This window comes from Thermobia domestica, chromosome 1 (assembly GCF_964235325.1).
Source record: "Thermobia domestica chromosome 1, izTheDome1.hap1.1, whole genome shotgun sequence".
Lineage (NCBI taxonomy): Eukaryota > Metazoa > Arthropoda > Insecta > Zygentoma > Lepismatidae > Thermobia > Thermobia domestica.
Window position 1 is genome coordinate 61690325 of NC_137454.1, and position 19332 is coordinate 61709656.

General features: G+C 35.2%; 1 protein-coding gene across 1 annotated transcript; it reads left to right on the forward strand.

Moving 5' to 3' along the window:
• The first annotated feature begins 702 nt into the window (after window positions 1-702).
• LOC145684471 (protein GVQW3-like) lies at window positions 703-1455 on the forward strand. Its single transcript, XM_081756934.1, has one exon. The coding sequence runs from the start codon at window positions 703-705 to the stop codon at window positions 1453-1455; it is 753 nt and encodes a 250-aa protein (XP_081613060.1).
• Window positions 1456-19332: the final 17877 nt, after the last annotated feature.

Sequence of the window (19332 nt, forward strand, 5' to 3'; positions counted from 1 at the left end):
CTTTTGAGGTAAATTTTAGTTATACTTCTTTCTTATGATTTTTAATTATTGTGCCTAGCGTACAATAGTAGATTTGGTAGACTTGTTTTCTTCTCATTGGATCAACTTCTATTGGGAACAAAAGAAAGGTAGAACCAGTTACGTAACTTGTTTGTATTCATCCAGGTTTGAAGTTTTCAGTTTCATATTTTGGTTTATTTAAAGGTTCTATACTTCTTTTTTCTGAAACATTATTCTCAGCATTCAATATTCAGAGGATGAGCTTATAGACAGCTTAGCTTGCAACTACCAGGACTTAATTTTTTGAAGGGGATTAAAAGAGTTGTCTTTTCCCTTCCTGCAAATGATAATAATAAATTTATGGAATTAAATTGATTCCAAATAAAACGTATTGTCAGAGTGCTGATCTTTCGTTAGTAATTGGTATACAGGGTTCATTATGAAAGTAATGAGCATGATGCTACCCTGACTCAACAATCCACCGCAGCGGACGCTGCCGGCGCGGAGAAAGCAGTGGGTGGTCTGTCCTTCCAAACGCGCCCGGAGTCAGTCTGCTGCGAGCAGTGACAGCGTGTGGATGTTGATCCGCGTGAAGCACGTTTTTACAAGTTGTAACACGGCGCGATGGAGGGTTCGCTCGAACAACGCTACGCCATAAAATTTTGAGTCAAGTTGGGTAAGAATGCTACGGAAACTTACCAAATGCTCAAAGAGGCCTACAAGCAGGAGTGTTTGTCAAGATCCCAGGTCGGAAAATGGCACAAGTCGTTCAAGGAGGATCGGGAGGAGGTCGCCGACGAGCCCCGTTTTGGATGCCCAACAACGGCCAGGGCCGACGACAACGTTAACCGTGTTCGTGAAGTGTTGCGCTCAGACCGGCGTGTGAGCATTCAAGAAATCACGGACACCCTAAACATGTCAACATTCGCGGTACATGGGATAGTGACCGAGGACCTGCAAATGCGAAAGGTCTGTGCGAAGCTTGTGCCGAAGGTGTTGACGGACGAACAAAAAGAACTTCGAGTTTTGCGCTGCAAGGAGTTGTTGGCATTCTGTGAAAGTGATCCGGACTTTTTAGACTCGGTCGTAACTGGAGACGAATCCTGGATGTTCGAATACGATCCAGAATCCAAAAGGCAGAGTGCGGAGTGGCACACCTCATCCTCCCCCCGCCCCAAAAAGGCGCGCATGAGCAAATCCCGAATCAAAACCATGCTCATTGTCTTCTTCGACGTTCGAGGAATCATCCATTTCGAGTTTGTGCCACCAGGACAACCTGTCAACGCAGGATTTTATCTAGAAGTGCTCAAGAGACTGAAACGCAGGGTCGCCCGCTTTCGAAGTGACATCAAAGACTCAATGAGACTCCACCGCGACAATGTACCAAGTCACACCGCCTTCACTGTTGTCGTTTTCCTGGCCCGGAGCAGAACCCCATTGTTTCCCCCCCTATAGTCCTGACCTGGCTCCTAGTGACTTTTTTTTGTTTCCCCGTTTGAAGAGACACCTCAAAGGAAAACATTGGGACTCCGTGAAGAACATTTAAGCCCATGTTACAAGGTTTTTAAAAGCCATTTTAGCCGAGGACTTTAAATATGCTTCCCAAGCGTGGAAAACACGTCTCCAGAAGTATATCGATGAAGAAGGAGCGTATTTTGAGGAATTTTAAAGATTTGTAACAATCGGAACAATAAAACAGCTTTTCTAAAGCAATGCTCATTACTTTCATAATGAACCCTATATACTAGTGCTTCCTTACTTATTTTGTTTCAAAGTACTGACGTGGCGTCTACCATAATGACTAGGAACTGCTGAAAAATTCGTAGCCCAACCCAGAAGGAGTGAACGTGGAATGGTGAAGTTTTACTTGTACACTTCCCCCAAGAATCAATATACTACCTCGTACAGTGCTCCAGTTTTTGCAGAAAAGTTTAAAAATCTGAATATTTCATCGCACCACTGTTCGTAGCACTATCCCTATCAGATCTAAAATGGCGTCCTTTCAAGTGTTATTTAAGTTTGGGAAATAAGTACACGTAATAGTTAGACGGAGCTAAATCTGCGGAATAAGAATGATGATCTAGACATTGAAATCCAAGATTATGCAATGTCAGTTGTGTTCGCAGGGGCTTGATGGACAGGTGTATTCTCCTGAAGGAACAGAATTCCTTTCTTTTCATTTTTCGCGGCGTTGAACTTTGAATTTTTCTTTCAGTTTTGTAAGTAATATAGAGATTCTGGATTAAATATCTGACCGTTGCGGAGGTAGTCTATGAGTACGACTCCATACTTATCCCAGAAGAATATTGCAAACAGTTCTCAACCTATTTCTGTGTCTTGAACTTCTTGGGGCGAGGGAGAAATGAGTGCTACTACTCCATTGACTGTTGTTTCGTTTCAGGATCATAGTGGCACAACCATATTTCATCCATGGTTACTATTCATGAGCGAAATTGATCAGCATTACGGTCAAATTGGAAGAAGACTTCTCTTAATGCCGTTACTCTTTTATTCTCCTGACAGAATTTTTGGAAACTCGTTATGCCGAGAACTTGCGCATACAGAAACCATTCTGAATTATGCTACCGACGAGTTCCAAAGAAATGCCCAGAATCTCTGACACAAGGTTTGCTGAGAAGGTAACAACTGAGAAAGCGGGGTGCAGCCAGACCTCGGACTATATTAGTATATCGTGAGTTTACTATATACTTTAAAAACTATAGGCTATAAATAATAGCTTAAATTATTTTTGTCACTCAAAAACTGGGGTGGCCTAGGCCCTCCGGCCCCGGGCTATATTCACCACTTGCTGAAATGCTGTAATTTTCAAGAATAATGTAACAAATTGCATCCATGACTTCGGGAAGAGTAGAGATGCAAAAAAGCCGGCTTTTTTGAAGAAAGAAAAAAAAACGAGAATTTTGGAAATTTTGGCTTTTTTCATTTTCATGATTTTTCTATCCAAATAGCTTTCTTATAGTATATTCTATAGTTAGATAAGATTTCCACGACCTGAATGCCATATTTAGCTCTGTAATTCACCATCAAGATGGATGGAGCACATATTTTACGAATTAAAGCTAACATGAAGAATGTAGTATTTGAGGGCAATTTTACAGGTTATTTAACTTTATTTTAACTTTTGAGTTATCGACATTTTTTTCCTTCTCTAGATCATTTTAGTTTGTCATCCGTGTTTCATTTCTAAGAGCTTAGTACTCCAGCTTCTAGCACGAAAATTAAACTTACGTTTTTCTATATATCCGTCAAAGCATACGTTTTTCAATATGTCCGTCAAACCGTATTTCCACATTTCTGTTATACTGTAGTTGTGCAATGATTTAGCAATAATTTTCCAGATACAACCTTGAATACCAATTTATACAAATAATCAATAGCAGATTTAGAAAAGTACTTTGGGAGGGGTTTCTCTGATTGTTTCGTTTTCTAAAAAGTCCTAATTTTATTTGGGAGCAGCTTGAAGTTTATGAGTACAGGCATAACTAATATTTCGTTTCGTTTATATGTTTAGCAATAATCTTCCGGATACAACCTTGAAGATCATTTTATACTGAGAATCAGTGGCGAATTTTAAAAAGTGTTTTGGGAGGGGTTTTCTTACTACTAATGTTTAGTTTTTCTAAACATTCGTAATTTTTATTTGACGGGAGCTTAAAGTTTATGAGTAAAGGCATAACTAATAGATATTTCGTTCGTTTTAGACATTCCACAACTTTGGAGAACAGGCTTCAGTCCGAAAGACCGATCCTCTAACCTTCGCAAAACCGTCACTGCTGGTAATTAGTAATAATAATGATTTAAAAACAATAAGAAAGGAAGTCGGCCAACTCCTACACTCCTAGTCGGCCAGTACACGCACTATTTCTACATTCTCAGATGGAATGAAGGAATGCTTTGTCAGAATGGTCGAATGCTGGGTTGAATCCCGGACTTCCCGATAGAAGCGCAAAAGCCAACCACTCAGTCACGTTTGTTGTGCAGTTGTATTTAGCTTAACTTAAATATATTCCGTAGTCTTTTTTTTTTTTTTTTTTTTGTTCCGTAATGATATGTTGAATCCCTCTTGTTAAAAATTCAGAAAACTTGAGGACTGGGTAAACTGTGATGGTGGTCAAGGGCGCCCATGTTGTGGTTTCCAAGGAGGGGAAAGTATAAGCGACTTTTCAAAAATAGTTTCAAATTTTGCTGTAACTAATGTAAAAATCCTATTGGATTTTCAATATTCTGAAGTACATTTTCCTCTAGGGGGGGCAAGCGGCCCCTTAACTTCCCTGATGGGCGCCCTTGATGGTGGTTATAAAAAACTTGACTGTAGAATTTCAAGACTATACAGAACCATGTGCAGCCTTTAATTGTATCATACAAATCTAAGTATTTCTCTTATGTTTTATTTTAATTTTATTTTGTTTCAAAAAGAGGGTATGGAATATTTTGAAGTAAAAATACTACATACAATTTTGCTAGTTATTTGTGTATTTTTTGAAAGAAGTTTTTACTCTTAGGGTTGGCTCGTTTACACCAGCTGTTTTTTTTTAATAACTGGTTTAAACTAAAAAAAAAATTAAAAGAACAAAAATGCGAATCGTGTGAACTTCATGGTGACGTTTCACATGTCAAACCATCTGCATTAGTCTTATTTCCTTTTCACCTTTTAATCAAGGTGTCCCATGTTCAATTCTCGGTCGAACCACAACCCTTCTTTCATGTGTAAACCAAGTACTCTTTCGGATGTCACTTTAAGCGAAAGTCTTCTCCTTGATAACCTCGGTATTACGTAAGGATGTTAAGCCTAAACATACAAAACGAAACCAAATTATATATTTCTGCATGCCTGTTTTATAAAGAAGCGAAGGTTGCTTAAATATATTGATTAAAATTGGTAAAATTTATCGATTGCCTACTTACCTTCCAACATTAGCTTGGATTGGACTTTCAATGATACCTACATACTAAATTTGTAATTTAATACCTCAGTTTTAGAAAAATAAACACACTGCTGAACAAGACTGCACTTATTTAATATAAAAACACATTTACACGTGACGTTTCGATCTTCTATCCAAGATCCTCATCAGACGTACACTCACGGTTAAAATGTGTTTATTATATACATTGGTTAATCCTTTGGCATTCATAATGTAAAAATGTTGAAGTAAAATTGTTTAAAATATCTTTTCGAAATTCGTGGTTTACTTTCGAGGTTTTATATTATTATCGGCATCAACCACTAATTAAATGACTTTCTGTGTTATAGAGAAGCGAAACAAAGTCTGCTTTATCGATTTAAAGCAGAATTTTGGAAAAAGCCCAAAATTTCCCAAGCAAAAAAGCAAAGCAGAAAAAACCGAGTTTTTTTCCAAAAAAGCCGTTTTTTTCCGAGCCCTTGCATCTCTAGGGAAGAGTGACTGCTTTTAGTCAACCTGATTGTAAAGCATAATTTGTTGAGAAATCGCCACGTTTATACTAAGCCACTCACTTCTTTATCACTGTATATAACGGAGGAGAGTCCCGTAGTGTTTCACTGATTTCCTAATTAATTTACTTCGGTGACTTTCCTTGGTGGAACAAAAATGTTGTAACATTTAGGATCTGGATGTTCGTGAAATTTTGGTGTTTGGGCACCCATAATAACTTCAGAGGTCTGAGAAACAATAAGAATTTCATTATTAATATGAAAATTTGTATTGGTACATGCAGAGATATGTTTTTTTTCTAAACTATGGTTTCATTTTTCTACCTAGTACCTACACCTCTTCTGAATTGGACTACGACATTTTCAACAGTTCCTCGTAAATTCTCATTCTCTCTCTCTCTCTCTCTCTCTCTCTCTCTCTCTCTCTCTCTCTCTCTCTATATATATATATATATATATATATATATATATATATATATATATATATATATATATATATATATATATATATATATATATATATATATATATATATAAAGAGAGATACGTGTGTTAGTACTAGACAAGTACGTCTATATATAGTACTAGACGAATGTGTTACTTGTAGCATTTGTAGCATACGAGAAAATAATTAAATTTATGTTTACGCTGCAAAAGTTTCATTGAAAAATATTTAATGTGCAGACGTTACTTATTTTTTAGTTACAAATTTTACTTGAAATAAGTTTAATTTATAATCATATAGGTCTAATATGAAAACAGCAACGAAATAGACAATGTGATGTAAAATAAGTCAAACGTAATAAATATGCCATTTTTGGTATGGCAAATAGCCGCCCCCCCGAAAAAGTATCTGCCCCTTCTTTGCCCCCCTAAGAACTTAAAGCTGGCGTCGTCACTGTGCTGACATATCACGGCTCATCATGTAGATGTTTCCAAAAGACTTAAGTAATCATTATGTCATTTAGAACGATTGTTATTTCAAACCGTTTAAGAGATACCAAACATATCAGTAGTACTGCTTAAAATAACATACAGTATTTGTGTGTTGCTTTTCTTTGCTTCTATAACATTACAACAATAGTTTTTGGTGATTTTAATTACAAGTCGCAGTTACATTATTTTAAAGAATGTTTCCAACTTCAATTGCTAAATATAGTTTTTCAAAAGACTGACTGACTTGCAAGAATGTTTTCAAAAGACGACGATTTTCACAGTCTTTGGGTTACTTTTGATGAATGTCAAAGTTTTCGTTCCAGTTCCAGTTCCAGTTACCTCCCTTACGGGAGATTTATATAAAGGAAGTCCCGGCCTTAGAGCACTGTAGACTGTTTCACTAAACTTGTTTTGAATGAAAATTGTTTAAAATACAATTATGTATTAAAATGGCTCGTGCCAATATGGCCGAATTAGCCGGTTTTAAGTATAATTGTTTTCACTCTGTAAATGTAATACGGAAGGATAAGCGGCGCATGAATTCATATAACTTGAATCATAGTATATTAAAGTTGTAATAAATAACAAAATTGTCCAAAATATTGTAAAGTAAATAATAAAAAATGAATAAACACTGAGAGCAGAGCTCCCCAATACTTATAGTTTACAGCGCCATCTCTCCTCCCTCCAGTTTTCGTTCCAGCAATACATGTAAATACAAATTGTAACTGGAATTAAATGTAACTGATAACTTTTCAGTAACACTAGTTGTTGTCTCTAAGCCTTAGGCCTGCTGTACACTTTAGATTAAAATCGCTTAATTAGAAGTAATTAGGCGTACACCCTAATTACATTTCAGTTCTTTTAGTTTGATCACCAACCATCTCAAACTCAATCCATACCATATATACAATTATTCAAGGACTTACAGTTAGTATTAAATATTGTGTTGATTTTTGTTTTGTTTTGGTTTAGTTTAACGTTCCACGGGCGTCTAAAGGCGGCTAAAGGAGACGTGGAGCTACTGATTATACTGGAATCCGAACCATTTCGGTCGTTCAACTTTACCCCCATCGGGAATCGAACTCGGAAGCACGCGAACCGGTCAAGTGTGCTAGTCGCTAGACCAAGTGGGAGTCCTTACATTGTTTTGATTTGAATCATTGAGTCAGTGTTGCTAGATCCGAAGATCAAAAAGTAGCTTGTCTGTTCTCCAAAAGTAATGGATTTGAACTATTTGTTGCCCAAATATATAGAAGTGAATTATTTGGCAACTAATGACTGGTAGGCCTACTAATGAAATAATTTTTAACATGGGCTGGAAAATGTTCTGGACATATTGCAAGAAGAAATTATGATCGATGAACGAAAACAATTCTAGACTGCATATCATGGGGCAAAAACAGCCTAGGAAACGTCCGCATACAAGAAGGTGTGATGAACTCAAGAATCACTGGGTAGTAATCTGGAAAAGAATTGCCCAAGATAGATACAGTAGTTGTGGAGAAGACTTGAAAAGACCTTCATCCAGCAGTGGATTGACAATAGTTGATTATGATGATGGTGATGATTTTATTATATCTGGACCTCAGAGGTAAACTAACCAAGCCATAATTTTGTACTTTTACAGGATTTCTATCGCTAGATTTTTATTTGGAAGGCGGCAATAACGTCGGAATAAATTGACCAATTCGAATAGTGTTTTCTAGCTGTGGAAACAAGCAACCATGTACAGTCACTCACATAAGTACCTGGACCCCTGACTTTTATAATTCCATTACTTGGGGTCCAGGTCATTTGCAGTTGTGAGAACTCCTAGACAGATGCAATCTAACTTACACGTAACTTTTCTCGGCACTGAGTCAAGTCTTTATGCAAGTAAAATTGAGTAGATGACTTACGAAACATTTCTCCTTTCTGAGATGAATCTCTCTGGTTCAGAGCATGTTGTCCAATGAATATAATATGTTAATCTGAATATTGCTGTGTATGTAATGTATAAGGCGACCATAAAGCCTAAAAAGCAGTAAAAGCATAATGGAATTTTTCATCTATGGTTGGTACCATATCTGTGATTTTGACCACTTTACATATCCAAATTTGCTAATCTCATAAGCATAATTTACAGAAATAAAGCATAAAGCATAATGCTTATTGCTTTTTATTCCAGAATCCTGTGTATGTATATATTAAAGAAAAAAGTTAATATATTTTGTGTTAAAGAAAAAATATCAACAAAGGCTACTGTCAATGCCGCAAATAATGGAAATCAACTGCCAATTGCCTTTATGCGTAACAATGGAAAAATAGAATTCCTCCTTTCGCAGCACCTTCCGCTCAGAAGGATTTTTTACTTCACTTTGTGTTAAAAGACATGCAAAACTGGTTGTGCTTATTCCAAGATGCCAAAATGAAAAGTATATGCAATCTCAGGGAGTGAGAAAATTCCCAATTGACCATTTCAAAGTAGAAGGCGATAATCTCTTTTGTACTCTTTGTTCTGAGCAGTGGCGAAGCGTACTATGAGGCTCTGAGGCTGGGCTTACCCTGTTTTCTACCGTATATTTTCTTTATCTTTGATTTCTTATAAAATGAAGTCAATACTTCAACATTTCTTTTTCTCTGTAAGAAGTTAGTAGGTTGGAAACCTTGGATGCCCTTCCGTCTGGGCCTCACCAGCTCGCTAGACAGGCTATGCTGCGCAAGGAGCGAAGTTATTATTGCTGGGGATTGCACGCATTGTTAGGAAGGTGCGAAGGCTCGCCTCTGGGAATTTAGTTTTAGCGTTGACGGCATCTTTGAGTGCTAATACGTTATTAAATGATTTCTTTAACATAGAGTAAGAAGTTTCTGTGTAGAATTATGTATTTCTATTAGTGATAACTTGTTTAATTTAGGTATATATAGCTGTTTTCTTTTTCCTACATGGGGCCTGGTCCTTAATAGCTTGTAGAATATGTCTGATACATTAAAGATATGTATAAATTTACCAAACGCTACCGTAAGGATAAAATAATAACATTTGTGTGTAATTTTAGTTGAGTTTTCCATTTCATAGAATTAGTGAATTACAATTTTGTTTCGAGGGGCTTTGCTAAATTTATTCCTGGAAATGTGAAAATTCTATAATATATATAAAACAATAAAAAATGCGATAAAATTTCGGTGAGTGGTTAAGCCCTGAAGCCACCTCCTTAAATATGCCACTGCATAGAATACAGTATTAAATATCATGCGTTGATTCAAATGAAGTTCCTTCTGAGTATTAACGTTTCTAATGAAGTCATTATTACGTGATACATTATTTAAATGCAATATTAATAATAATAATAATAATAATAATAATAATAATAATAATAATAATAATAATAATAATAATAATAATAATAATAATAATAATAATAATAAAGGAATAATAGAATTACAATATCAATTACGTAAACAATACCTTCTAATAAAGAAAAAAGTAAACGCCACTACGGAATTCAAACCCGGGTCCTTGTAATGGTAGTTCTCTACTTTCACACTGTGCCATCAATTCTTCATACAAAGATAAAAAATAAACTAATAGTATGTTAGATAAACATAGCACACACTATTGCTACACGTGTTGATAAAATCCAAAGAATATGAAATTAATTTCTATCCTCTTTTCTTCTTTGGAAACTAGAAGGTCAAGAAGAATTGTACTGTAAATCTGGACCATCGCTGAAAGCAATGACGTAGTCTTAACTTGAAGAACGTTTCGTGATATGTTCCTGATTGAGGAACGTCTATATAACTTGTTTTGGGGTTAAAGAAGGAAATTTCGATGTGACACTCATAAGGAATGTCTCATTATACGAGCATTAGTATTTTGTATAGTCTTACATGCAACAATTTTAACTAGCTAATAGTTTAGGTGAAAGATGAGGTGACGCGGTAGGTAAGTGGTTAGGTTATTGAATGGCCGGTTGCAGAATGTTGCCGGCCATTATTTTCATTACAAAAAAAGAAGAAGAAGAAGAAGAAACTCAAATATTAAAATTAATTGTATGTGCCAAGTCAGTTTGTGTAGTTTCTAAATCTTTTGTTGATTTTTACTTTCTAGTTTGTAAATATGGTGTTAAAATAATAATAATAATGACAATTTGTCGGACCCGGGTTCGAACCCCGGCCGGGCCGAAACCTTTTCGAATGTTTCAATTTCAATTTCAACACATACTTAGTGTGACAAGAAAGATCTTCTCTCCTCCAGGGAGAAAAAGATGTTGCAATGAGGAGAATTCTAGAAGGTCTCTCAATGGAGGCCATCATTTACAAATTTATTTACTGTAGTTGCTCTAGATTTGATATTTTCAGCTACTTTCAAGCATTTACTGATTCATGCGTGCTCAGTATTTTTATTTCTCTAAACATACAGTATATAAAGAAGTAATACATTACATACACAGCAATATTGAGATTAATATATGGCGTTCTTTGTAAAACACGATCCGAACCATAGAGATTCATTTTAGAATGGAGAACTGTTTCGTTAGTCATCTACTTTATATTTTACCTGCATAAACACCTGGATCAGGGCTATCAACTGCTGTCATTGCCAAGAAAAGGTACGTGTAAGTTGGGTTGCATCTGTCAAGGCGTTCTCACAACTGCAAATGACCTGGACCCCAAGTAATGGAATTATAACAGTCAGGGGTCCAGGTACTTATGTGAGTAACTGTATATTATGGAAATCTGCATTCAATTTCTTCTGGTGTTTGAAAAACAGTGTCCTCACAGTAACTGGGCAGAGAAAGAAGAGGCTCAATGGAATCAGTGAAAGCCAATAATAATAATAGTAAACATATTTTAAGTTGATTTCACACTTAAAATGACTTATTTTTTGTTTACTGTGTATAGCAATAAATATTTTTCGTGTGTATTTCTTCTGTAACATTTGCTAACATTAAATTACTCTCATGTAAAAGCATAGCATAAAGTGTCACCGTTTATCAGTAAGGATACATGCTTTTGTAAATATATTATGCATGCATTTATAAGAAGAAGCCCAGGAATCGTCCGCTGTTCCAAAGGCTTAAGAAACGAACTGTAAAATATTGAAAAAAATATAAAATACACATTACGGTTCTTCATTACCAAAAAAAAGAAAAAAAACTCAAATATTAAGATTAATTGTATGTCAGTTTGTGTAGTTTCTAAATCTTTTGTTGATTTTTACTTTCTAGTTTGTAAATATGGTGTTAAAATAATAATAATAATAATAATAATAATAATAATAATAATAATAATAATAATAATAATAATAATAATAATAATAATGATAATAATAATAATAATAATAATAATAATAATAATAATAATAATAATAATAATAATAATAATAATAATAATAATAATAATAATAATAATAATAATAATAGCAGTTTCATTTTGTTCCACTACAAACACGAAAGTATATGACAATTTGGAACTATTCATATTGTTACGTGCAAGAAAGAAGTGTATATACAGTGCCGTACCGTAGGTAGTTGGGGTCCCGGGACTGATTAACAACATGAGGCCCCTTCTCATATTTTGCATTATAAACAAATGACAAGAATCAAACATAAAATAAAATAAAATGTCGCTTTTCCGCTATCAGATGAATAACCTTTCCGTAAAACTTCGCTAGATTTTACAATTTTATTTCTATAAAGACGCAAATGTTGTGCAAGCTTGTATTTAAATTTGTACCGCTTATGGACAAGATATGTTATCAAAAGATAGACAACAGTCAAAAGATCTTCAGTAGCTTTCGTTTAGGAAATGTTGATGTAAAAGATGGTCCTCGCAGTAGGCGGCCAATCACAGAAACACTGGATGATATTCTGGCAAAAGTGAACCAAGACTGTCATGTAAGCGATCACGACATCCATCACCAAGCACTGTTAACACTAGAACGGCGGCTGGGTCATTTTTGACCCATTTCGAAATTTACGTTTTAACAACTTTTCTATTTTCTTACGAATCGGGTCGAATTTTTGTGACTTTTACTCGTTCTCTTGAAGAAATATTTGTACTAAGTATCACTCTTATCCACACTTTGCCTTTTGAAATAATAAACAATTATACTAGAACGGCGGCGTGGGTCAATTTTGACCCAACTCTTTTATTAGTGATATTTTGTTGCATTGTAGCAACACTGCTGGCTAGCATCTTTACCTACTGTTTCTCATAATACTCTCCCAATCCACCTCGTGTTCAAGACCAGCTTCTCAGCAATTTTGTCAGTTTAGTTGGAGTTAGTAATACTTTAGAAAGTCTGTTGATTAGGAGAATCTCATTATTTTCGGACTGATGTGCTATTTCAAACACTCATTATGAGCAAGAAACTGATGACACTGGATGAAATACTTGCAAATTTCAATGACATAAGTGAGGCCGAGTCTGACGCTGAATGCCTTGATATTTCTTCAGATGAAGAGTACCTGCCGAATAACAACGAATATGATGATTCGGATGAAATATTGAAAGAGGAAGATATAAGCACAGAAAACCATACTTCTGCAAATAAGCGTCGTAAAATAGGTAAGACTATTATTATTATTATTATTATTATTATTATTATTATTATTATTATTATTATTATTATTATTGTTAAACACAAATTATATGTCTTACATCGTAACAAAATATTCATACTAATTTCAATCATTTTAACACAAAAATTGCAAGCAATTTGCATGCTATTGTGAAAATATATAGCTAGTGTTTTTTTCTGGTATCACTATGTTGAAATGTTTCATGAGAAAACGTTTATAGCACAAATAAATAATAATAAATAAACCACAGCCATATTCGATCCACTATTGGATGAGGCCTCTCCCCGGAGGGAGGACTTGGTCTACTGCTCCCACGCTGACCAGACGGGTTGGGACAAGGTTCTTATATACCAGACGGGTTGGGAGAAGAAAGCCGAAGTTCTCACTGTGATCGCCACTATATGACCGCCCCGCTGGTCTAGTGGTGAACGTGGCTGAGTACGGATTGAGGGATCTCGAGTTCAATTTCCGGCGCTGCCAAGAATTCTTAGACTACTAGCCTGTGGCGTAACACGAAATTTCGAAGCTACCGAAACCAAAAAATTTAGAGGTCTAAATAGGAGACAACTTACTTTCTTGTATGTTTCGATAAATTATATTTCAACCAAAGAAGTAGAATCTCTAACGGAGTTGTTCGAAAGAACAGGTAGTTTACCATTCTTTTCATGTCAGAGTTTTCATGATTAGAACCTAGCATATCCTATTTATAAAACAATCACTAAATGCTGAATTTTTCTGGTTTGAACTACTGCAAGTTTACGACTGTGTATGCTACTTTAGGTTATGTGTTTCCACAAATGCTAAATAGGGAGAGGAAAGTTATAGAAATGTATAGATGTGTATTACAACCATATTAGTAAAATATTTTTTTGTGTAATACGTCACGTTTTTATTTGTGAACAATGTTTTTGTATGACCCTTCTCCTTGTAGAGGAGTGACTGAACTTTGTTCTGTGTAAGACTGCAAGTTTAGATGTGTGCAGATTAGGTTAGTTTAGTTCAGTTAGGTCATGCGCTTGAACAAACTATCTAAGAATAATAACTATGTAGGAATTAGAATGATATATAATATAATAAACTGACATTGTATATAATACATTCAATAATATCATTCTAATAATATTATATTCATAGAAAATAGCATGTTTCTTAAATTTGTATTATTGGCAAAAAACACATTGATCAATAAATATTAAGCTAGAGTTCAAAGAAGTTTTTTGTTTTATTGAATGAAAGTCACGTTTTATTATGCAATAAATGTTAGTGGTTTAGAATACAAATATTTAATAAAATTGGAATGGGTCATTTTTGACCCACTCCCGCCGTTCTAGGGAGTATCAAAAACACCGTCGTTCTAGTGTTAAACCATTTGGAGAAAGGAGACTACAAAATGGTTCTTAACCCTTTGCTTATATGAAACCCACCTTACTTTGTTGATTATCTGGTTGCTGCATATTTCAGGATATGTTTTTCTTTGGAAATAGTTTATTCGATTAGTGATTAGTAAAAGGTTGCTGATTGTTGAAAAATATGGTATGCATCAATCACATCAAGTTTGCTTTACTAATATCCAATATTTTTTCACATTATAGTAGTGCAATGCTATATTATGTATACAGTGATATTTAATTTGGAATACGAAACTTAATCCTTCCAAGAACCTTGTTTGTGTTCCAAATTGGTTCGAGTTTCAAGATATCTTTTCCCGTTTAAAATGATATCATAGAAACTGCATTAATCCATTCCTGAGTCCTACGAACTGGAAGTTTCAAAATAAGTTTAACAGTAACTTCACTGGATTTTAAGGTAAAATATTAACAAATAATAGGCATAAGTGAATGTAACGATGTTCTACATTGAACTCCTCCTAGACTTTCCACCGATTTAGATTATTTTTGGCACATTAGTGGACCATAGTCTAACTTGATTTTTTAGACTTTCAAACTGCAATGCATAAGTGTCAGAAATTTTATAGACCGGCTATGTTCGTACATACGTTTGTCCGTCTGTCTGTTGACAGGTACCAGATCAAAACCGGTAAAAGAAGTCGAAAAGCAGTTTCTTGCAATTGATTCAGTGTCCCAAGAATAAACTCCATTTACTTCGTTAACCTCTTATTCAAACCAGAAATGGTTGAAATTATTCATTTCCGGTTTCAACATTTTTCGCTGTATCTCAAAAATGGTAATACGTAACGACAAACGATGTTTTACTGTCGATTCAGCGCTACAAGGCAATATATCGTCATCATCCCCCACACTCTATCAAAACTGAAAATTGTTGAAATTTACCTATACTTCCGCTTTCAATACTAATTTCCATAGATCAAAAACAGTAAAAAGGTTTCTAGAAGTGATTTTTTTCAGTTAATTCAACATCCCAAGGATAGGTTCCATATTCTAATCTAACCCTCTACTCAAACCTGAAGTAGGTAGAAATCAACCATTTCCGGTGTCCACGTTTACCACCATAGAACAAACAGAGTAACAGATAGCGACAAGCTGCTTTTTGCAATCTGTTCAGCGTCTTAAGGGTCCTCACTACAACGAAATTAAACTACCGCTAATTTTAGAATTTTTCTGTAATATCTTCAAAACAAATAAAAAATATTCGAAAAGTAAAAACGTAGTGAACTACACAATTTGATTTTACATGTGATACCGTTATCACAACTCATCTATTTGCTTTCGATTTGCAACGGTAGATAGATTTAGCATTTTTTTACGTGTTCTGTAAATAGCGGCATATCAAAAGCAGATAGGTGAATGTGGTAAACATGTCACATGCAAAATCGTAGTGTCTAGTTCACTACGTTTCTGCTTTTCGAATATGTTTATTTGCTTTGAAGATATTACAAAAAAGCTCTAAAATTAGCGGAAGTTTAATTTCGTTGTAGTGAATACCCTTAAGACAACATCCAGCAATACTTTAATGAGACCGGAAGTAGTTGAAATCTGGTGGTATATAAACACAATATCTAGACAAAGAGGACGAATAAGATTTATAAGACTGATTTCCGTTTAATTTGTCAAATAAGTCTTTCTATGTGTTGGAATATAATAAAAATTCAATTTGAAAATTCTAAATTTTACATTTATTTATTTATTCAGGAAAGACTGAAGACTAATCTAAAATAGCCGTCCCTAAACGGTTAAATTTGCAGATTAATTCTGACTTTAGTTATCATAATACATTATGTAAATATTAAGAAAATATTCAGAACTTTGCCTGTTGGTCATAAGCTATTAACTCTTCATTATAGTTTTCTCTTTAATAATGGCCATTAAAATATTAATGGCTATAGTCAAGTAATTCAGTTTATCGTTGTATGTTTGCCAAAGGCTTTGTTCCGTTTATACTTTATATCAAATTTAATATGATGTAAGTATATTTTTTATTTGATGTTGCATAATAAAAGTACCAGTGGAATCATAAGCAAGATAGATAACTATTTGAATGTGTAGCGAGGCTCATTGGAAAAGTGGTTTACCTCTGGTGCTAGAGGCTCTTGGTTTGATATCAGGCCAAGTGAGTTTGTGGTAAACAACATCGTGTACGTTGGTTTTCTCGGGGTTCTCTCATTTCTTTCCACATTCTCATTCTACTAATTATTTCATCATCGTTCATTTACATGAATCACCTCTCTCTTTTAGCTTAACGGGCGTAATCGTGGGACATAAACTATAAATTTCATTACATTTCTTTACCTTTCTGTTTTTAATTGTAAAGTATTTATGGCAGACATGATTTCTGAGCAAAATTGTTTTTAATAATGTCTTCTCGCGAAGAGTTTGTAGGGCTTCTTATAATACAAAATACGTATGTAAGGTGGGAGGCATAGAGAGAGACTCTTAACATTTCTATTAGCGTAATGTACGTACATTTTACGCCAGTGTTTTGTTTCTAATATTTCCCACATGAAATATAATTAAAAATCTTGAAGCTTGCGTGTTTCTTTGTTGCACAGTACGAACAGTAATAAAGTATGCAGACAATTGATAACATACCGGTAATACAACATTGACATTGAATGAGGAAAGTGGTGTGATCAGGATATAATTTCATTTGATGTTTGAAGAAGACGGTTATATACTTACGCGGTGAAAATCAATCGTTTTACGAAGACGGTAATACTTAACACGGTAACTCATTTTATTTGTTAATTTGAATGACCTATTTTTGCTTTACGTTCTCCAGCAACACAGAAATGATGAAGGATAGCACGTAATATTTCCATAAGTAACACCCATCTCCCGGACAGAGACGCTCATAGAGTACACGGGCCCCCAAATAAATTTCAAGGCACCTCCCTGTTGCAAAGTCCGTTTTACTCAAAATAACAATTCAAAAGTAGCTAAATCCCTGTGCTACAAATGGAATTAACTTTATTCTTGACAGAGGCCCCGATGGCTCAGTGGTAGAGCGTTCACCTGTAGTGCATAGGGTCCTTGGTTTGATCCCAGCTCGTGCCAAGTGAGCTTTTTGGTAGACAAACACCGTGTGCGTGGATTTTCTCGAGATTCTCCCGTTTCCTCCCCCTTTCTTATTTTAAAAAATCTAATTTTGCAAGTAGTTTGTGCATTAGTGTTGAAGATGGATACAATCTCCTTCTTAACGTTTATATTTTTTATACAGTACACACAGGCCCGTATTTATATATTGTGCGTCCCTGTACTCTAAATAATTTGCCACCTCCTGGAAACGACCAATATATTAGAGTTGAATTCATAGTTTTTGGGGCGCTGAGATGAATAGTGACAGTTTAAATCCAATTCAACTTCAAGGTTATACTCCACTCTCCAGACAAGGGGCAAGATTTTAAAAGTAATCGAAAACGGCAGATGTTAGTGTTGAATTCATATTTTTCGAGGTCGCTGAGTTTAACAATATCAGTTTTCATTATATTCAAGTTCATCCTTACTCCTTGGGGGTGGGCATGGGAGAGGATGACTTTTTACAAATAATCAGATAAGCTAGCTAATTAGACTACTGTAATTAGAGCGAATTAAACACATTAACATATTTTCTCGTGCTCGCGCGGGACTCTGCAGGTTGCTAGATTTAAATATTACTTTATTGTGAATCTTTTTTAAAAAATCCAATATTTTGCCACCCACTAAATTCTGCCGACCTGTGCTCAAGCACAGAGTAGCACTTACCTAAATACGGGCCTGGGTACATAAATTATTAATATTGTTTTCCCTAAGAATAAATAGTTCAACTGCATCAGATTGGCGACATACATTTTAACGCCATAAAGATTCGTTTCTCCTATTTTCTTGAAAGTTTCAAATAATAATTCACATTCAAGCATGTCACTTTGTTCATTTCAGTGTGATATATTGACTGATGTACAGTATTGTGGTTACGTTTATGGTTTATTCATGAAATTTTATTTGAGGTGTATTGCGAGAACTTTTTAGTAACCCAAACATATCCAAACGTTTTACTATACTCCTGATAGTAAAGTTTTATGACATGAATTAAAACATGATAATTCTAAGCCTGAATAATACGAGGGTGATTCAGAAAGTAATGCTGCCAAGCCCACTACTTGGCCAATTGTGCTGCAAACATTCTCAACTGTTTATCTTAATGCACTAATGTTTAAGCTATAAAATGTCACTTGTTTCGCCTTCCTATCTCTTCTCGTTCCAGAGTAATGGAGCTATTCATGGCATCCAGTGGCGACATGCTGTTGAAACAGCGGGCTGTCATTGAATTTCTGACTGCAGAAGGTTGTGCGCCCAGGAATGAGTCATGGCTACACGATTACGACCCGGAAACAAAGCGTCAGTGGATGGAATACCACCACAAGTTCTCTCCTCCGCCAAAAAATTCAAAGTTGTCCCATCTGCTGGCAAAGTGATGTTGACATTCTGCCTCATCCTGCCTATAGTCCGGATCTTGTGCCCTTACACTTTTGGCTCTTCCCCAAACTTAAAGATCACCTTAAGGGCCAATGCTACAGTTGTGATGCGGAGGTTAAAGCTGCAGTTCGGCAATGGTATCGCCAGCAGCCACCACAATTCTTCGCCGAAGGCTTGAAAAACCTTTTTTGCGTTGTCGCAAGTGTAATGCCCGTAATGGGGATTATGTTGAAAAATGATGCCACCATTTGTAGCTGACACTGCAAGCGTTCCACTGATACCTGTATCGTCGCTATCTGTCAAACACAAATAAAGGTACACTTTGGAGGCAATACTTTCTAAATCACCCTCGTAGATACAAGTTTTAATGTATAATTAGTTTAATGATTTTGATTCTTTGTTTTTATATAGCGTCTGTGAAGTGTTTATGGTGTGACCTGTATGCAGTTGACAGATTTTAATTGAGCACATCCCTGCTTATTTCCAGTTGATGTGAATGTTTTATACCGTGGTTACTTAGAGTTCA

What these genes read in the sequence shown, in the direction of transcription:
- LOC145684471 (XM_081756934.1), top strand. Translation starts at nt 703, where the DNA reads ATGCTCAAAGAGGCCTACAAGCAGGAGTGTTTGTCAAGATCCCAGGTC.